The 20,647-nt window shown below is 58.7% G+C and overlaps 2 protein-coding genes across 7 annotated transcripts in view; one reads left to right on the forward strand and one right to left on the reverse strand.

The window, feature by feature from the left end:
- The first annotated feature begins 841 nt into the window (after positions 1 to 841).
- On the forward strand, positions 842 to 11,697 carry tufm (Tu translation elongation factor, mitochondrial). The gene is made up of 11 exons (XM_059643306.1): positions 842 to 917; positions 3,212 to 3,252; positions 3,594 to 3,753; positions 5,388 to 5,554; positions 6,834 to 6,938; positions 7,357 to 7,536; positions 9,019 to 9,136; positions 9,281 to 9,385; positions 9,526 to 9,677; positions 9,910 to 10,029; positions 11,271 to 11,697. Exons 1-11 carry the CDS (start codon positions 890 to 892, stop codon positions 11,439 to 11,441), a joined length of 1,347 nt encoding a protein of 448 aa, XP_059499289.1. The 5' UTR covers positions 842 to 889; the 3' UTR covers positions 11,442 to 11,697.
- Positions 11,698 to 12,888: 1,191 nt separating this feature from the next.
- Positions 12,889 to 20,647, reverse strand: part of LOC125450361 (sulfotransferase 1C2-like) — a 51,894-nt gene continuing 44,135 nt past the window's right edge. For 4 of the 6 annotated variants that reach the window (XM_059643297.1, XM_059643298.1, XM_059643295.1 and 1 more), the window contains 6 exons: positions 17,569 to 17,700; positions 17,168 to 17,265; positions 16,645 to 16,771; positions 16,089 to 16,183; positions 13,960 to 14,140; positions 12,889 to 13,055 (listed from right to left, as the gene is read on the reverse strand). In XM_059643297.1, the coding sequence (XP_059499280.1) occupies positions 12,943 to 13,055; positions 13,960 to 14,140; positions 16,089 to 16,183; positions 16,645 to 16,771; positions 17,168 to 17,265; positions 17,569 to 17,700 (746 nt within the window). In that variant the 3' untranslated portion in view covers positions 12,889 to 12,942. Of the gene's footprint in view, positions 13,056 to 13,959; positions 14,141 to 16,088; positions 16,184 to 16,644; positions 16,772 to 17,167; positions 17,266 to 17,568; positions 17,701 to 18,100; positions 18,285 to 20,647 lie in introns of all 6 variants that reach the window. The other 2 variants (XM_059643303.1, XM_059643296.1) reach the window with 2 other exon arrangements.

Genomic DNA, 20,647 nt, shown 5'->3' on the forward strand with positions numbered 1-20,647 from the left:
TCGGCGGTTGGGGCCGGGGGCGGGGCCCTGGTGACGGTTGGAGTGCGAGGCGGGCCCCCTTGCCAGCGCGCGCGCGGTTGGCGGAGCCCTTGTCGCCATGGAAACCACCCGGGGCACGTGGCCCGTTGGAAGCCTGGAGCGCCACGGAAGCTGCGGAAAGGGGCGGGGCCAGTTCCACTCCCCCCGCAACAACACACAATCCGAGGCCGAGCCCCCGCAAAGGAAGAGATCGGAGGTTGGGGGGGGGGAAGAAACGTCATTGCGGGGCACGTCGGGAGGGAGCGCAGTCGTTGTTGGGCGGGAATGGGCGACGCCATTGGAGGGGCAAGGCGACACCGGGTGAAGCGGTGGTGAACGTCATTGCGGGGCACGTCGTGCGATGAGGTCCAGCGAGGTTGGCTGAGAAGGCTGACGTCACTGCGGGGCGACGTCAGCGGACGGGACAATCGCTGGCTTAAGGGCCGGACAGAGCGACGTCTTGAGGTCACTTCCAGGACTGCCGGAGACGACCAGAACATCAAGATGGCGGCGCTGAGAGTGGGTGCATCAGGTGGGCTGTCAGATCGATAATAGGATGGAGACGGAGACGACGCTCAGACCGACGTTGTACTTTAGATGTGTATTACGGACTAGGCAGAGAACGCAAGCTGGAGAGGGCCGCCTCCGGAGCGGCACTAGAGAGGGGCGTTAGGAGCTAGAGAGCGCGATGGGGGTGAGGGCGGGGCGACGTCGTTGCGGGGCACGTCGGCGGTGGACGGGGCGACGTCCCTGCGGGGCAGGAATGGGGCCAATGGACGGCGCGCTGCCTGGCGTGCGCGGTGACGTTGCGTTGTTGGGTCGGCGGGACGGGGTGAGGTCACTTCCGGAAGCGTGAGCGCAATCACCCAAGATGGCGGCGCTCAGAGTGAGCAGTGGAGGTTGACTCTCAGACATACATTATATCATGGCGGGGGAGGGGGGGGGAGATGGTGTGCGTCTCAATCGATGTTATATTCTAGAGAATAAGTACAGGGATGTGGCGGTTAGGGTGGGATTAGCCAATGGGAAATTGTCCCGTAGTGCCCAGGGATGTGGGGGTTAGGGTGGGATTGGCCGATGGGAAATTGTCCCGTAGTGCCCAGGGATGTGCGGGTTAGGGTGGGATTGGCCGATGGGAAATTGTCCCGTAGTGCCCAGGGATGTGCGGGTTAGGGTGGGATTGGCCGATGGGAAATTGTCCCGTAGTGCCCAGGGATGTGCGGGTTAGGGTGGGGTTGGCCGATGGGAAATTGTCCCGAAGTGCCCAGGGATGTGCGGGTTAGGGTGGGATTGGCCGATGGGAAATTGTCCCGTAGTGCCCAGGGATGTGCGGGTTAGGGTGGGATTGGCCGATGGGAAATTGTCCCGTAGTGCCCAGGGATGTGCGGGTTAGGGTGGGGTTGGCCGATGGGAAATTGTCCCGTAGTGCCCAGGGATGTGGGGGTTAAGGTGGCATTGGCCGATGGGAAATTGTCCCGTAGTGCCCAGGGATGTGGGGGTTAGGGTGGGATTGGCCGATGGGAAATTGTCCCGTAGTGCCCCAGGATGTGCGGGTTAGGGTGGGATTGGCCGATGGGAAATTGTCCCGTAGTGCCCAGGGATGTGCGGGTTAGGGTGGGATTGGCCGATGGGAAATTGTCCCGTAGTGTCCAGGGATGTGCGGGTTAGGGTGGGATTGGCCGTGGGAAATTGTCCCGTAGTGCCCAGGGATGTGCGGGTTAGGGTGGGATTGGCCGATGGGAAATTGTCCCGTAGTGCCCAGGGATGTGCGGGTTAGGGTGGGATTGGCCGATGGGAAATTGTCCCGTAGTGCCCAGGGATGTGCGGGTTAGGGTGGGATTGGCCGATGGGAAATTGTCCCGTAGTGCCCAGGGATGTGCGGGTTAGGGTGGGATTGGCCGATGGGAAATTGTCCCGTAGTGCCCAGGGATGTGCGGGTTCGGGTGGGATTGGCCGATGGGAAATTGTCCCGTAGTGCCCAGGGATGTGCGGGTTAGGGTGGGATTGGCCGATGGGAAATTGTCCCGTAGTGCCCAGGGATGTGCGGGTTAGGGTGGGATTGGCCGATGGGAAATTGTCCCGTAGTGCCCAGGGATGTGCGGGTTAGGGTGGGATTGGCCGATGGGAAATTGTCCCGTAGTGCCCAGGGATGTGCGGGTTAGGGTGGGATTGGCCGATGGGAAATTGTCCCGTAGTGCCTAGGGATGTGGGGGTTAGGGTGGGATTGGCCGATGGGAAATTGTCCCGTAGTGCCCAGGGATGTGCGGGTTAGGGTGGGATTGGCCGATGGGAAATTGTCCCGTAGTGCCCAGGGATGTGCGGGTTAGGGTGGGGTTGGCCGATGGGAAATTGTCCCGTAGTGCCCAGGGATGTGCGGGTTAGGGTGGGATTGGCCGATGGGGAATTGTCCCGTAGTGCCCAGGGATGTGGGGGTTAGGGTGGGACTGGCCGATGGGAAATTGTCCCGTAGTGCCCAGGGATGTGGGGGTTAGGGTGGGATTGGCCGATGGGAAATTGTCCCGTAGTGCCCAGGGATGTGCGGGTTAGGGTGGGACTGGCCGATGGGAAATTGTCCCGTAGTGCCCAGGGATGTGGGGGTTAGGGTGGGATTGGCCGATGGGAAATTGTCCCGTAGTACCCAGGGATGTGCGGGTTAGGGTGGGATTGGCCGTGGGAATTGCGGGGTAACGGGGATAGTAATGACTACGTCTTAGTGCAGTGCTCTTTGGAGGGTCGATGCTGACATGATGGGCTGAACGGCCTGTCTCTGCGCTATTGGGATTCAACACTTCTTTGAACCTACCCAAGGTGAGGGTAGAGTGAGAACGGGACACAGGATCGTGCAGTTACAGATCGCACAAGAGCGTGGGAAGAAAGATGGTTGGGTCAAGTCTTTGAGGAGGACAATCAGAGTGGAAGGCAGCTCCGCAAGAGGTCGGGAGAGGGGCCGAGATGGAGGAATGCAGAGGGGGAAATTACAGGCAGATTAGAAGTCAGTAAAATTAGCAGGAATATGCTGAAAACGATGGGAAATATTCTAGCACCTGTCAGGCAGGGATTGGCGGTGGGGGTTGGCTTTGCTTCAGGGATGTAGGTGGTGAAGTTTGAGCATAGGGAGTGACTGTTGGCGAGGGAGGACGCTGGGGTCTGAGCTGCACCCATCACCATGTTAACCTTTCTCCGTGTTTTCCAGTTCCAAAGAGCTGTATCCGGAGTTTGCTGACCGTTCGAGCGGTGAGTGCTCAATCTGACAGGATACCAGAGCTGTGTATCTAACCCCGTGCTGTCCCAGTCCTTGGGAATGTTTTTGTGGTGGGGGACAGTATAGAGGGAGCTTTACTCTGTATCTAACCCTGTTCTCTCCCAGACCCTGGAAGTGTTTGATGGGGTGGGGAGGGTGGCACAGTGTAGAGAGAGCTTTACGCTGTATCTAATCCCTTGCTGTTCCAGTCCTTGGGAGTGTTTGGGGGGTGGGTGTGAACAGTGTAGAGGGAGCTATACTCGGTATATTCGGGCCTTCTGCCTGTCTGCGTGCAGGCCCTGAGGATTTGCTCTCTGTCTCTGTTGGTTGACAGACCCGGCTCCCCCAGTGCGTCCTGGTGGCCCCTGCCCTATCTCGGAATCTCGCCACTGAGGCCAAGAAGACCTACCAGAGAGAGAAGCCTCACATGAATGTCGGCACCATCGGCCACGTGGACCATGGGAAAACCACACTGACTGCAGCCATCACCAAAGGTAGCGCAGGGGGAGGAGGGAGCGAAAGGGAGAGTGTCGAGGGGGAACTGAGGGAGAGGGGCGTGTGTCGGGGTGAGCCGACACACCGAGACAGAGGGGGAGGGAAGTGGAACCAACAGACCAAGAAAGTGGGTAGGGGCTGGATCCGCCGGAGCGAAATTGGTGTGAAGAAGCTTATCTAAAATTACAAAGATCTCGATCAATTGGGGCAGTGGGCAGTAGAGGGGCAGATGGAGTTCTGTTTGGACAAATGCAAGGTTTAGAGAAACAAACAGGCTTATACCATTAATGGTAATGTTGCAGAACAGAGAGACCTGGGAGGCCATTCAGGGACGTCATTATTTGAAGTCTGTGTCACAGGTAGGCGGGGGGGGGGAGGGGCGGTGAAGGAGGTGTTTAGCGTGCTCACCATCATGGCACAGAGCTTTCAGTGTAGGGGTCGGGAACATCGCAGTGGGGTTGTAGAGGGACGTTGGCGAGGCCCCTTCTGGAGCTCTGTGTCCCAGTTCCGTGTTGTAGGACGGGTGTTACTGAACGGGAGCGGGGGCTTTGGGAGAGATACACTGGGATGTTGCCAGGTTTTGAGTTATGAAGTAAAGGTTCAGAGGCAACCTTTAGAGAGGTTTATAGAATAATGAGAGGTGTAGACAGTTAATGTTGTTGTCTTCGTCTTAGGGTGGGGGAAATCTAACACTCGGTGGCGTACTTTTAAGGTGAGAGCAGAGAGATTTAAGAAAGATGTGAAGAGCCAATGTTTTTACTCGGAGGGTGGTTCGTGTGTGGAATGAGCTTCCTGAGGAAGTGGTGGACGTGGGTACAGTTACAATGTTTAAAAGACATTTGGATAAGTACATGGGCAGGAAAGGTTTGGAGGGGATATGAGCCAGGAGCAGGCAGGTGGCGCTAGTTTAGTTTGGGATTGTGTTCATCTCAGACTGGGCAGGCCTAAGGGCCTGTTTCCATGCTGTATGATTGTACGATCAGATCCCATTGAGCCCACATTTCCTTCCTCCTCCCCTCTTCCCCTCCCCCCAAAGTATGGAAAGGGAACAGGAAAGGGAGAGTGTGTGAGATGTCGAGAGGATGGGATCATAACTTGCAGAGTGAGAGAGAGAGAGACTGTGATGCTGAGGAAGGAGTGCCGTGTTGGAGCTGGCAAAAAGGCAGTAGAAGGTGGTGAGAATGGGGGAGAGACTGCCGAGCACACAATTTGAGTGTGAGGGAGACAACTCTTGATCCATCAATTCTAGTCGCCCTACTATAGCCTGAAAGGGTTTGGAAAAGATTGGAGGCTTTGAGCTACAGGGAGAGCCTGGGAGGTCACCCTTCTAGAGGTTTATAAAATCATGAGGGGCGTGGATAGGGTGAATATCGTATTTTCCCCCCCCCCCCCATGGTAGGGGAGTCAAAAACTACGGGAGCAGTGGTTTACGGTGAGATGGGAAAGATTTAAAAGGGGTAAATTTTTCACTCGGAGGGTGGTGCGTGTATGGAATGAGCTGCCAGAGGAAGCGGTGGAGGCTGGTCCAGTTACAGCTTTTAAAAGGCATGTGGGTGAGAGGAAGGATCTACGGGCCAAATGGAACTGGATTAGCTCAGGATATCTGGTGTTGCCTGTCTTCCTGCCCCCACAGTTCTAGCTGAGGCCGGAGGTGCCAAGTTTAAGAAGTACGAGGACATCGACAACGCCCCCGAGGAGAAAGCCCGGGGGATCACCATCAACGCGTCTCACGTGGAGTACACCACGCCGAACCGACACTACGCTCACACCGACTGCCCGGGGCATGCCGACTACGTCAAGGTAAGCGAACGCTGCACGCGGACCAGAGGAGCGACTGGGAGAGGGTGCCGGCGCCACACACCCCAGGAAAGGAGCTGTCGTCCTCGGGAGAGGGAGCGGAGTAGAGAGCCACCCACCTCCCCCCCACCACCACCAGGGTCGAGTCATCTCCGAGACTCCTGCGTGCGCACACAGGACGGACCAGGGGCTGATCCGATCACTCGGAGATTCCGGGATTTTCAGGCTCGACGGGGCGGGGGGTCTGGGCCGAGGGATTCGGCGGGGGTTACTGGCCTTTCCACAGAGAGATTGGAAGGCCTTCTCTGCGCAGAGCAAGGAGAAACTCTCTCTCCAGGAAACTCTCAATATCCATCATCCCGTTTCCAATCGGAGAGCTCGATTGCTTCCTGTTCTCTGAAAGGATTTTGGGAGCGTTGGGGAGGGGTAGGATTGTGGTCAGCTCATGGATCAGACCCTTGCCTCCCCCCTCTCTTCCTCCCCCCCCACCCCTCACCCTCACAGGGGCTGAATGGCCTTCTGTTCCCCTGTAACAGGCTGGAGGAGGTGGGTGGGGACTGAATGGCCTCATGATTCTGTTGCTGAGACTCTGTGAATGCAATGATGCTGCACCGAAGTCGGGGTTGTCTTTTAAATCACTCCCACCCCTTCCCTAGTGCGAATCTCCATTTTACGTTCCCTCTCTCCAGCTGTCCCCGTCTGTCACTGATTCATTCCCTGGCTCTGGCTCTGTCTGTCTTGCACCTCCCTCCCCCCAACCCCTTTGTACATGTTGCTGGCTCACTCTATCGCTTCCCCACCACCACCCCACCCACTCTGTGTCTCCCTCTCTCCTGCCCCCACCTTCCTGTCTGTTGCTGGCTCTCGCTGTCCCCATCTGTCTGTCTCTGGCTCTTTCTCTCCTCTCTCTCTCTCCCTCTGACTATCGCTGCTTTGAGTGCTCCCTTTCCCCTCTGTGTGTCGCTGGCTCCCTCACCTTCTGTCTCTCTGCGCCTCACCCTCTCCCTCTGACTGTCGCTGGCTCCCTCACCCTCTGTCTCTCTGCGCCTCACCCTCTCCCTCTGACTGTCGCTGGCTCCCTCACCCTCTGTCTCTCTGCGCCTCACCCTCTCCCTCTGACTGTCGCTGGCTCACTCTCTCCCCCCTCTGTCTCTCTGCGCCTCACCCTCTCCCTCTGACTGTCGCTGGCTCACTCTCTCCCCCTCTGTCTCTCTGCGCCTCACCCTCTCCCTCTGACTGTCGCTGGCTCCCTCACCCTCTCCCTCTCTCTCATCCCGCACAGAACATGATCACCGGCACGGCTCAGCTGGATGGCTGTATTCTGGTCGTGGCAGCCACGGACGGACAGATGCCGCAGACCCGGGAGCACTTGTTGCTGGCCAAACAGGTGACTGTTTCATCACGGGACGTGGCCGTTGCCAGCAAGCGCTGCGCGCGTCCCCTCACTGCTGGGCGTGTTCACGGTGGGCCAGGAGTCACCTGTAGGGCCAGGCTGAGCAGAGAACACTGACTGCCTTCACTAATGGGCACTGGTGAGCCAACAGCCAGGGATGGGTTAGCGGTTGCCTGTTTTAACCTCCGATGTTTATCCCACGTTTTCAGTCATTTTGTTCTGCAGGGGGATTGGAAACTGCATCCTCAGCACATTTACTGTGGACCGTGTGTTGCAGTCCACTAAACCTTCCCCCTCCCCTGGTACAGTGTGTGTTCAGCACGCTGTCCGGGGGGGGGGAGGGAGCGCCGTCGGGGCTGCGCGGGGGTGCAGCGCCGCAGTCTGCGATAATGTACGTCTCCTGTGTTGACAGATAGGAGTGCAACACATCGTGGTATATGTAAACAAAACGGATGCAGTGGACGATAAGGAAATGCTTGGCCTGGTTGAGCTGGAGATGCGAGAGCTGTTATCGGAGTTTGGCTACGACGGAGAGAATACACCTATCATCCAGGGCTCAGCCCTGTGTGCCCTGGAGGTTTGTATGATCTCAGCTGTCCTGGGCTTGCTGCCTTTTTTTTAAAATTTTATTCCGATCTGTGTCCTGTCTGATTCCCAACCTCCAGGAAAATGTCTTGCTGAATCCAGTTAAAATCCCTTCCACTCCTCATTTGTCAGATCTAAGCTCTGCAGTCCTGCCACATCCAGTGGGGAATGGTGGTAGGCTGTTGGTAACCCACTGGGGGAGGAGGCCCCACCAATATCCCCATCGTCACTGATGGGAGAGCCCAGCAAATCAGTGCACAAGATAAGGCTGAAACATTCGCCGCAATCTTCAGCCAGAAGTGGCGAGTGGATGATCCATCTCGGCCTGTTCCAGTGGTCCCCAAGCATCACAGATACCAGGCTTCAGCCTATTCCATTCACTCCACCTGAAACGGTTGGATCCTGCAAAGGCTACGGGCCCTGACAACATCCCGGCAATGGGACCGGAGACATGTGCTCCAGAACTAGCCGTTCCCGTAAGCCGAGCTGTTCCAGAGCAGTTACGCCACTGGCATCTACCCGACAAATGCAGAAAATTGCCCAGGTACGTCCCGTCCGCAGAAAGCAGAACAAATCAATCCCGGCCGGTTACTGCCCCATCAGTCTCCTGCTGATCGTGAGGAATGTGGGTGGAAGGTGCCACCATGCCACCAATAGTGCTATTAATCAGCCCTTCCCTCAGATGCGACCTGCTCGGTGATGTCCCAGTTTGGGATCCCCCAGGGGCCACTCAGCTCCTGATCCCATTCCAGCCTCGGGTTCGAACGTGGACAAAAGAGCTGAACCCCAGAGGGTGAGGTGAGAGTGACAGCCCTCGGTATCGAGTGTGTGGCACCACAGAGCCCGAGCAAAGCTGGAATCACGGGGTGGGGGGGGTACAGGTTATCCCGGATGTTGGAGTCATGCTGGCACACAGGAAGATGGCCGTGGGGGGGGCAGTCATCTCTGCTCCAGGACATCTCGGCAGGAGGTCCTCCGGGGGGGGGGACTGTCCTCAGCCCAACCATCTCCAGCTGCTTCATCCGAGACCTTCCCTCCACCAGAAGGTCAGAAACGGGGGGTTGTTCGCTGATGGTTACACCGTGTTCAGCACCGTTCGTGCTGGGGCTGACAAGTGACGTTGGCACCACACGAATGCCAGGCTGTGCCCATCTGGGACACCAAGTTCCCCCTCCGAGTCTCTCTTCTCTCCCCCCCCCCCCCCCCCTCCCCCCGCCAACATCCCGAATTGGAATGGCATCAGGCATTCCTTCAGGGTCAAAAGACTGGAACTTCCTCACTAACTAACTGCACTGTGTCCCTGCCCCATATGGAGGAGGGAAGGTGGCTCACTGCCTCCCCCCCCCCCCCCGCCCCCCTCCCTTTTACCTGTCTTTGGTCAAGAGAGGAACAAACCCATTTTTGCAGTCCGCCTGCCGGAATCTGAAGCCCCGCTCGTCCCCGGAGGGTTCGCTGATACGTCTGTTTCCCTGTTTTTTTGAATGTGGAGATGGGACGGGATTCCATCATGAAACTGCTGGACGCCGTGGACACCTACATCCCCCTCCCAGACCGGGACCTGCAGCATCCGTTCCTGCTGCCCATCGAGCAGATTTATTCCATTCCAGGTAGCTGTCAGTGCCACCCAGCCCATTCCCCTGTCCCCGGGGGAAGGGGCCTGCTTTACTGTGGGGCGTATGGTGGCTCTGGTTTCATGACTGTGTGTATCTCTGTTCTGCCTTCCCCATTCCCCCCCCCGTCCCGAATCCCAGGGCGCGGCACCGTGGTGACTGGCACACTGGAGCGAGGTGTCATCAAGAAGGGTGATGACTGTGAATTTATTGGGCACAACAAGAGCCTACGCTCAGTCGTTACAGGTGAGAACGCTGATTTCCACTTCCCTCGGCGCCGGCCCCCACCAACAGCGTGGCGCTCCCTCGGTGCCCCCTCCCCCCGAGATGGGACAGAGTAGCATTACAGTTTTGCCTTTAACTACCCCCTGCCCCGCGTCCTGCAGGCATCGAGATGTTCCACCAGAACCTGGAGCGGGCAGAAGCCGGGGACAACCTTGGGGCCCTGGTTCGGGGCCTGAAACGCGAAGATGTGAGGCGCGGGATGATACTGTGCAAGCCGGGCTCCATCAAACCGCACCGGAAGGTGGAAGCTCAGGTAAGTTACCCGGTCTGGCCGGGAGCCGGCGTGGGGAGGGAGGCACGTGTTCCCGAGCGTCTGGAAGGGAGACCCACCCCTAGCCACTCGAGTGCCGCGTCTGGTCCCGCGGGTCAGTGCACGGCCCTCGATGGGAACGGTCGGAGGGCGGGGGGGGGGGGGGGGGGGGGGGGGCTGCCGCAGGTGAGCTGTACACGAGTAATTCCTTTCGGTTTCTTGCCCCCGCGTCAAGGTTTACGTGTTGAGCAAAGAGGAAGGAGGTCGCCACAAGCCATTTGTGACAAACTTTATGCCGGTGATGTTCTCGCTGACCTGGGACATGGCCTGCAGGGTGCAGCTCCCAAAGGAGAAGGTAAAGGCCGATGGTCGCGCGGCTCTCCTCTTTCACTCTCTCTCCCGCCACAGCACTCTCACTGCCCGGGACTGCCTGCAGGTAGCAATCTCGACACGCAAAGGTGACAGCCTCCCCCACCCCGAGGCTGTCACACAGAGACATGAGGCCATTCACCCCCACCCCGAGGCTGCCACACAGCGACATGAGGCCATTCTCCCCCACCCCGAGGCTGTCGCACAGAGACATGAGGCCATTCACCCCCACTCCACACCTCGAGGCTGTCACACGAGGCCATTCACCCCGCCCCCCCCCCCCCCCACCTCGAGGCTGTCGCATTGGGACAGGAGGCCTTTCACCCCACCCCTCGAGGCTGTCACACAGAGACATGAGGCCATTCAGCCCCTTCCCACACAGCGACATGAGGCCATTCGTCCCCACCCCCCACCCCGAGGCTGTAACACAGAGACATGAGGCCATTCAGCCCCTCCCCACACCGAGACATGAGGCCATTCGTCCCCACCCCAAGGCTGCCACACAGCGACATGAGGCCATTCGTCCCCACCCCCCACCCTGAGGCTGCCACACAGCGACATGAGGCCATTCGTCCCCACCCCCCACCCCGAGGCTGTCACACAGAGACATGAGGCCATTCACCCCCACCCCGAGGCTGTCACACAGAGACATGAGGCCATTCACCCCCACCCCGAGGCTGTCACACAGAGACATTAGGCCATTCAGCCCCTCCCCACACCGAGACATGAGGCCATTCGTCCCCACCCTGAGGCTGCCACACAGCGACATGAGGCCATTCGTCACCACCCCCCACCCCGAGGCTGTCACACAGAGACATGAGGCCATTCATCCCCACTCCACACCTCGAGGCTGCCACACGAGGCCATTCTCCCCCCCCCCCCCCCCCAACCTCGAGGCTGTCGCATTGGGACAGGAGGCCATTCACCCCACCCCTCGAGGCTGTCACACAGAGACATGAGGCCATTCAGCCCCCTCCCCTCCCACCTCAAGGCTGTCACACAGGGACAGGAGGCCGTTCAGCCACTCTTTCCCCCTCCTTGAGTCTGTGACACAGGAACAAGATGATATTCTGCTCTCCCTGCACACCCCCCCCCCCCCCACCCCCCGACCCTCCTCGAGCTTGTTAGGGAGGAAGAGGAGGCCGTTCAGCCCCTCGTTTTTTTCCCCCCCCACCCAGGATGTGAGAGTTTGACGGTCTGTGTCGCCCCTCCCTCCCGTTTCCGCAGGAGCTGGTGATGCCGGGTGAGGACACCACCCTGACCTTGACCCTGCGGCAGCCGATGGTCCTGGAGAAGGGGCAGCGGTTTACCCTGAGGGACGGGAACCGGACCATCGGCACCGGGCTGGTGACTGCCGTGCTGGAGAGTGGGCCAGAGGACGACATCAACTGGGGCTGAAGAAGCACCCGCCACCTGGTTCCCCTCCCCAGCGCCCCCACCTTTGCCCGCTGCGAGACTGCCTTCATGGAGACCTTCACGCCCCCCTTCCCAGTGACTGACCCGCACCTCGGGGTTGGGTGGGAAGCACAGAGCGTTCCCGCTTCCCATTTCCTCCAGATATCTCTTTGCCGATGTGGCTGCTGGCGGCTGTAATTTAAACTGTTGGCGATGTGTGTGTGTAATATATTTTTTAAATAAATTTTGGTTCAGTCCATAGGCGGCCTCATAGCTGATGGGGGTCACCTTGGGAGGCTGGGGGTGGGGGGGGGTTGGGAATTGGCTAGTTTGTTGATTGGCTGAGCCCTCATCATGGAGAACTTGACTGGGTCTGTGGGGACAAGGTTTGGGGTCCGCGGGGGACAGCGTAGAGAAGGAGCGAACTGGGAAGGGGTTTGGGGGTCCGTGGGGGACGGTGTCACTGGGACTGTTCCAGAGGCAGCTTTTGATATTTTGGGAGATGTTGAGGATTATCTTTAATGAAGTTTCTCCTGGGAACCTTTAGAACACTCCTCTGCTGTCGGACTGTGTGCTCGGGCAGGTTTCGCAGAAACATCGGGAGAGACGGGGTTTTGGGTGGAGACGCTCGGCAGTGGACCACAGAACACTATCGAGAGGCCCCAGGTCTCCTGACAGCCATAAACCCAGGCACGTGACTTCCATGGATCCAGCCTGGAGCAGGCCAATTGCTTCATGCTGTGAACTCAACAACACTCCCCTGTCAGGTTTAAGGCTTTCTGAAGGTCATTTGGGTTTATAATTGAGCAGGGTGCTCGGTAAAATTTGATCATAGTAACCTCTTGCGGCAATCTTCAGTCTCTCTCCTTTTATTACCATCAACGCCTCCTCAGCACGGTGACCCACTTCCACCCCCCAACCCCCCCGCGCCATCTTCATAAACTCATCCAGCCCCCGACACCGCCTCCTGTTCTGTCACTCCCTACACCCCCTCCCCCAGCCCCTAAAACCATCTCTGTCTCTGTCATACCCTCCAGCCCTTACACCGCCCCATGGGCTTGTCTCTCCCCTCTTCCCTCACACACGCTGCCCGCACCTTCTCATAAAGCAGTGGACTTTGAGCCCTCTATCTCAGTGTGTCACCTCTAACAACTCCATCCATCACGCTCACCTTCTGCGATTCATGAGGTGTCCTTTCCATGAACTCGATCTGTCTCACGCTCTCCTTTTCGTGTGACCTCTACCTCACTCTGCTCTCTTGTTCTCCCAGACTCCATCTCTCTTTCTGTCTCTTTCCACCTGCCCCTCTCTCTCTCTCGGCCTTTCCTCGAAACTTGACGTATTCAACCACCTCAACACCCCCCTCACGCTCCAGCAACAGCGAAGACCCCTTTGTCAGGCTGCTGCATTGCCTTAGCGCCCTGGCTGACATGAAATAATCAAGCTCCCGTTTCAGTCTTCTTAGGAATTTTATTCAGAGATAGTTTGAGGTCTCTTGCCCTGATTACAGGACCTGGCGAAACGCTATCGAGCACAGAGCCATCTCTCTCTCGTAATGTTCATCAAAATGTTCGTTCTCAGCCACTGTGAAGTGGTTCTTCCAGTCTCCAACCTCACCTGGGAGGGAGGGGGTGGAGAGAGGTAGTGGGAGACAGGGGGAGGGAGGGAGAGGGAACAGAGACCAACAGAGAGAAGGAGGAAGGAAGCGGGAGGGTGGAAGAGGGACCCGGAGATAGTGGCAGGGAGAGGGAGGAAGGGAGGGAGATACAGAAAGGGAGAGATTGTGAGAGACAGAGAAAGAGCCAGAGAGGGGGATGGAGAGATTGTGGGAGACAGGGAGATGGAGAGATAGTGCGAGACAGTGGGAGGGAGAGATAGTGGGAGACAGGAGGAGGGAGGGAGAGATAGTGGGAGACAGGGGGAGGGAGGGAGAGATGGAGATATCGTTGAGGGGGAAGTGATACGAGAAAACTGTCCCCCTCCACCCACTTGTCCTTCTTCAGGCTCACGTCCCCCTTGTTATCCCGCAGAGAGAGCCTCGGTGAGTCGCTGCAGACAGTACGCCCCCTCATTGCTGTGTTTTGCGGGGGTGGGGGGGGCGTGCGAGGTCAGTGTCTCATTCGAACTGGGGGGGCACTGCTCTGTCCCTGGAGGGTGTCAAGCTGCTCGAGTGCTGTCGGAACTGCCCCGTGTCCAGGTCAAGTGGGGAAACTTCCCTCCCCGCTCCTGCCTTGTGGACGGTGGGACAGACTTTGCGGGGAGTGAGTCAGGACGGGAGTTACTCGCTGCAGGATTCCCAGCCTCTGACCTGCTCCTGTTGATATGGGGCTGGGGGTCCCGGGTCAGTTTCTGCTCAATGGGACCCCCAGGATGTTGATGGTTGGGGGGAGGGGGATTCAGTGATGGGGACACCATTGAACGTCAAGTGGCCGACAGATCGATTTCCATGAGCCCCACCCCCCGCCCCACAACAGCCCTCTGACCTTTGACCCCCGCCCTTCCCCCTGGAGTGAGAACACACCTTTCCTCATGAACCTGGAGATGGATTGGTTCATGATGTTGCTCGGCAACGTGGTGTAATTGGTCATTGGGTTATCCTTCATCACCTGGAAGGAGGAGAGATGGACAATCTTCTCCAGGATGTCGTCTTCCAGAACCTTCCCCATGAACTGGGCCACCTTCTGGATCTCCCGCCTGGGGTTCTAGGTGGGGAGAAGCAAAGGAGAGATGGGTTAGAGCCCCCGGGGTCAGGGAGAGGGTCTGTACGTGGTCAGGGGTCAGAGAGAGGGTCCGGCCGGGCTCAGGGATCAGAGAGAGACTGTCCAGGATCGGGGATCAGAGAGAGGGTCCATCCAGGCTCAGGGATCAGGTGGAGGGTCCATCCAGGGTCAGGGATCAGGTAGAGGGTGCGTCCACGGTTAGGGGTCAGAGAGAGGGTCCACCCGGGCTCAGGGTTCAGAGAGAGGGTCCGTCCAGGATCAGGGATCAGAGAGTGGGTCCGCCCAGGCTCAGGGATCAGGTAGAGGGTGCGAACACAGTTAGGGGTCAGAGAGAGGGTCCGTCCAGGATCAGGGATCAGAGACAGGGTCCGTCCAGGATCAAGGGTCAGAGACAGGGTCCGTCCAGGATCAAGGGTCAGAGAGAGGATCCGTCCAGGGTCAAGGGCAGGGAAAGGGTCTGTCCAGGGAGAAGCCCCTGGGAGAGTGTCTTCCGGGGTCAGGGATTAGGGCCTGTCCAAGGCCAGGGGTCAGAGAGAGTACGTCAGGGGCCAGGGTGAGGGTCCATCCAGAGTCAGGGATCAGGGAGAGGGTCCGCCCAGGCTTCGGGGTGAGGGAGATGGTCCGTCCAAGGTCAGGGAGAGGGTCTGTCAGGGGTCAGTCAGAGGGACCATCCAGGCTCAGGGAGAGAGGGAGAGAACAACCCGACCCTGAGATATCTACCTCCCTCTCACTTTGCCTCTCGCACTCCCTCCCCCTCGATCTCACCCTCCCTCCCCTTAGAGTTCACCCTCCCTCCCCCTCGAGCTCACCCTCCCTCCCCCTCGATCTCACCCTCCCTCCCCTTAGAGTTCACCCTCCATCCCCCTCGAGCTCACCCTCCCTCCCCCTCGATCTCACCCTCCCTCCCCTTAGAGTTCACCCTCCATCCCCCCTCGAGCTCACCCTCCATCCCCCTCGAGCTCACCCTCCCTCCCCCTCGAGCTCACCCTCCCTCCCCTTAGAGTTCACCTTCCCTCCCCCTCAAGCTCACCCTCCCTCTTCCCCGATCTCACCCTCCCTCGCTTTCGATCTCACCCTCCGTCCCCCCTCCGCCTCGCCCTCCGTCCCCCTCGAGCACACCTTCCCTCCTCCTCAAGCTCACCCTCCCTCCCCCTCGATCTCACCTTCCCTCCCCCTCGATCTCACCTTCCCTCCCCCTCGAGCTCACCCTCCGTCCCCCTCGAGCTCACCCTCCGTCCCCCTCGAGCTCACCGTCCCTCCCCCTCGATCTCACCTTCCCTCCACCTCGAGCTCACCCTCCCTCCTCCTCGATCTCACCTTCCCTCTACCTCAAGCTCACCCTCCCTCACCCTCCGACCCCTCCGCCTCGCCCTCCGTCCCCCTCCGCCTCGCCCTCCCTCCACCTCGAGCTCACCTTCCCTCCTCCTCGAGCTCACCCTCCCTCCCCCTCGATCTCACCTTCCCTCCACCTCGAGCTCACCCTCCCTCCCCCTCGAGCTCACCCTCCCTCCCCCTCGAGCTCACCCTCCTTCCCCCTCGAGCTCACCCTCCCTCCCCCTCGATCTCACCTTCCCTCCACCTCGAGCTCAGCCTCCCTCCTCCTCGATCTCACCTTCCCTCTACCTCGAGCTCACCCTCCCTCCCCCTCAAGCTCACCCTCCCTCCCCTTTGATCTCACCCTCCGACCCCTCCGCCTCGCCCTCCGTCCCCCTCCGCCTCGCCCTCCCTCCACCTCGAGCACACCTTCCCTCCACCTCGAGCACACCTTCTCTCCCCCTCGAGCTCACTCCCCCTCACCTTCAATCTCACCTCTCCCTCACCCTCCGCCTCGCCCTCCGTCCCTCTCTGCCTCGCCCAGTGTGATTGCCCCCCCATTCTCTTTCTCACACCCTGCGACACTCGTTCTTCCCCACACTCTCTCCATCTTTACCTCCTTCATGTCTTCATAAAAGAGGAACAGGATTGGATGGTTCTCCTTCGCTGCCCACCAGCCCTTCGCATGGTCGTACCACGAGCCCCAGGAAACTAGAACACACCGAAATCGCACAGTCAGATCCCAATCCAGCTCCCCTGTGAAACCCACGGCCACTGGGTCAAACACAGTGCAGAGGGAGCTTCATGCTGTAACTAAACCCGTGCTGCCGTTACCCAGAGTGTGTTTGATGGGGGACAGTGCAGAGGGAGCTTTACGCTGCAACTAAACCCGTCCTGTCGCTGTCCAGAGTGTGTTTGATGGGGGACGGTGTCAAGGGAGCTTTACGCTGTATCTAAGCCCATGCGGGGTCCCTGCCTAGAGTGTGTTTGATGGGGGACAGTGCAGTGAGAGCTTTACGCTGTATATAAGCCCATGCGGGGTCCCTGCCCAGAGTGTGTTTGATGGGGGATAGTGCAGAGGGAGCTTTACGCTGTATCTAAGCCTGTGCGGGGTCCCTGCCCAGAGTGTGGTTGATGGCAGGGGGGACAGTGTAGATGATGATGTCTCTCACGTTGCCCGTCCATGAATTTTTGGAGGAATTCCTGCCAGGTCCCAGGGTGAGGCATCACTTGATCCATCCGATGGAAATGGAAGTAGGAGACCACGTTATCCTTGGCATTTCGAGCGACTACAATTGCCTGGAAACAGGGAGAAAGATGTATTTATCAGTCCCCTCAGAGTCTGCTTCGCCCCCCCCCCCCCCCCCCCCCACCCCACACAAATATCTATCCATCTCCCAGTCTCCCACACTCTCCCCGTGTCCCTCAGTGTCTCCCCCCAAATATCTATCCATCTCCCAGTCTCCCGCACTCTCCCCGTGTCCCTCAGTGTCTCCCCCCAAATATCTATCCATCTCCCAGTCTCACGCACTCTCCCTGTGTCCCTCAGTGTCTCCCCCCCCAAATATCTATCCATCTCCCAGTCTCCCGCACTCTCCCTGTGTCCCTCAGTGTCTCTCCCCCAAATATCTATCCATCTCCCAGTCTCCCGCACTCTCCCTGCGTCCCTCAGTGTCTCCCCCTTCAGTCCCGTACCTTACAATCCTGCTCCCAGAAGGATTTGGGAATGAGTTGGAAAGGCAGGTGGGTTTTGATCATCCGAGGTGAGTCCATCTTCTGGATCTGCTCGAGCCCTGCAGTAAACTCAGATAGGGTTACAATGGGCCAGGCGACCAGACCTGTAATCCTCCCCCGTCCCACTCTCCCCGGGGTACAGGGGGGTCACACTGACTCTCCCCAGGGTACGGGGGGGGTGGACACTGACTCTGCCCGGGGTACGGGGGGGACATTGACTCTCCCCGGGGTACGTCGGTGGCAGGGAGGGGGTGCGGGCACTGATTCTCCCTGGGGTAATGTGGGGGCACTGGCTCTCCCCGGGGTACGGTGGCGCGGGGGGTGTGGGCGGCTCGGGGGGAGACACTGACGGAGACTCTCACCGCTTGGAAGGTTGTAGTGAGTGGGGAAAAATTCCAGGAAGGGGATGCGATCGTGGACGGCAGCCCGTTTACACATCTCCTCATCGCCATCGTGGTTAATGAGATCGACAATTTCCTGTGTCCAAGTGGTCCCTGCAGAGGAAGGGACGGAGGGAGAGAGAGGGAGGGAGGGAGAGAGGGGGTGTGGGAGAGAGAGAGGGAGAGGGAGAGGGAGGAGGGAAAGGGAGTGAGAGAGGAAGGGAGGAGAGGGAGACACAAAGTGGAGATAATGATGCCAAACATAAAAAGTCAATTATTCAGCCACACTGTCGCCACCAACCTGGGGCCGTCTCCCTCCACCCTGGAACCCCTTCACCCTTCCCCTCCCTCTCCCCTCTCCAACTAGGGACCTCTCCCTCCGCCCCAGGGCCCTCTCCCTCTCCCTCTCCCTGTGCTCCAGGGCGCTCTCCATCTCCCTCTGCCCTGATGCCCTCGCCCACTTCCTCTGCGCTCGGACCCATGCCCTGGGGCCCTCTTCCCCGCCGCCGCTCACCTGCTTTGGGGTAGGTTGCGATGAGTAGATCCCCGGCCTTCGCTTGGAAAGGCTCCAGGAGGCTCCAGTTGTCTGCGACCCAGTCTGGGAGCGCCACATCCTGGACCAGTTTAACGTGTGGCCTGGTCAGCACGGAGTCCTGCAGGCCAGAGTGTAACTCTGTCTCCATCCCTCAGGCCTGGAACTGGGCCACACGCACACGGTCAGTGCACCCACTCCCCCAGGGTCCACGAGACCGAGAGAGACTGTCCCCCAGGGTCCGCGAGACCGAGAGAGACTGTCCCCCAGGGTCCGCGAGGCCGAGAGAGACTGTCCCCCAGGGCCAGAGAGAGAGAGAGAGAGAGAGAGACTGTCCCCCAGGGTCCGCGAGACCGAGAGAGACAGTCCCCCAGGGCCAGAGAGAGAGAGAAAGACTGTCCCCCAGGGCCAGAGAGAGAGAGAAAGACTGTCCCCCAGGGCCAGAGAGAGAGAGAAAGACTGTCCCCCAGGGCCCGAGAGAGAGAGAGAGACTCTCCCCCAGGGCCCGAGAGAGAGAGAGAGAGACTGTCCCCCAGGGCCAAGAGAGAGAGAGAGACTGTTCCCCCAGGGCCAGAGAGAGAGAGACTGTCCCCCAGGGCTCGAGAGAGAGAGAGAGAGAGAGACTGTCCCCCAGGGCCCGAGAGAGAGAGACTGTCCCCCAGGGCTCGAGAGGGAGAGAGACTGTCCCCCAGGGCCCGAGAGAGAGAGAGAGAGAGACTGTCCCCCAGGGCCCAAGAGAGAGAGAAAGAATCTGACCGCCAGGGTCCGAGAGTAAGAGAGCCTCACCCCCAAGCCCCAAGAGAGAGAGGTTCACCCCCAGGAAGTGAAAGAGAGGGAGTCACAGAGCTGTACAGCACAGAAGGAGACCCTTCGCTCCAACTCATCCATGCTGACCCCGATATCCTAAACTAGCCCAGTCCCTTTTGCCAGCATTTGGTCCCCTGTCCCTCTAAACCCTTCCCATCCACATCCCCATCCAATGCCTTTTAAACGCTGTAACTGTACCAGCCCCCAGCACGTCCTCTGGCAGCTCCTTCCATACACGCACCAGCCTCTGCATGAGGAAAGGTCCCTTGTAAATCTTTCCCCTCTCACCTTAAACCTGTGCCCCTCTAGTTCGGGAATCCCCTACCCTGGGAAAAAGACCCTGTCTATTCCCCCTATGGTTTTATAAACCTCTGTAAGGGTCACCCCCTCAGCCTCCGACGCTCCGGGGAAAACAGCCCCCAGGATCTCCCTGTAGCTCATACCCTCCGACATCCCTTTTCCGAACCCCTTTCCCGACATCCTTCCTGTAGCCGCGACATGACCCTCCCCAACTCCCTGCTCTCAACGCAGTGAGCAAGCGCCCCCGAAGCCCTTCCTCACCGCCCTGTCTACCCGCGACCCCTACTTCCCAGAAACCACCCAACCCCCTGGCAAAACGCCCTCTGTTCAGCGACACTCCCCGGGACCTCACCGTTGAGCGGAAAAAGTCCTGCCCAGCTTTAGGCATCCAGCATTCCCGACCCCAACCAGCCCTTCAGCCGAACAAGACCACGAACTCTCGTCACCTCATTTTTTTCTTGAAGGCATCCCATTTCCCAGCCGTGCCATTGGCTGCCAATGTCCCCCCTGCTCCCACAAATTCACTTTTGAACGTCCTGACCTAATCGTGTAAAAGTTGACTGAGCTCCAATTTGAACGTTTAGATCGGGCCTATGCTTTACGGTAGACTACAGGTGCTGGAGTAGGCCATTCGGCCCTTGGAGCCAGCACCACCATTCGTTACGATCATGGCTGATCATCCACAATCAGTACCCTGTCCCTGCCTTATCCCCGTAGCCCCTGATCCCACTCTCTTTAAGAGCTCAACCGTCTCTTGCTTGAAAGTATCCGGAGAGTTGGCCTCCACTGCCTCCTGGGGCAGAGCGTTCCATATATCCACCGCTGTCTGGGTGAAGAGGTTTCTCCTCACACTCTCACTCACAATCACACTCTCACTCACAATCACACTCTCTCTCACACACACTCACTCACACTCACACTCTCACACACACAAACTCACACACACACACTCACACACACACTCTCACACTCACTCACACTCACACTCACACAATCTCACACTCACACAATCTCACACTCACACACACACACACTCACTCACACACACACTCACACACACTCACACGCACACTCTCTCACACTCACACTCTCTCACACTCACACTCTCACACACTCACACACTCACACACTCTCACACTCACACGCACACACTCACATGCACACACACACTCTCTTTCACACTCACACTCTCACACTGACACACACACTCTCACTCACACTCACACTCTCACACACACACTCTCACTCACACACTCTCACACGCACACACTCTCACACTCACACGCACACACTCACATGCACACACACACTCACACGCACACACACAGTCTCACTCACACTCACACACACACTCACATGCACACACACACTCACACACACACACACACACTCACTCACGTACACACACACACACACAGACAC

The sequence above is a fragment of the Stegostoma tigrinum genome, chromosome 50 (genome assembly GCF_030684315.1).
Source record: "Stegostoma tigrinum isolate sSteTig4 chromosome 50, sSteTig4.hap1, whole genome shotgun sequence".
NCBI classification, from domain to species: domain Eukaryota; kingdom Metazoa; phylum Chordata; class Chondrichthyes; order Orectolobiformes; family Stegostomatidae; genus Stegostoma; species Stegostoma tigrinum.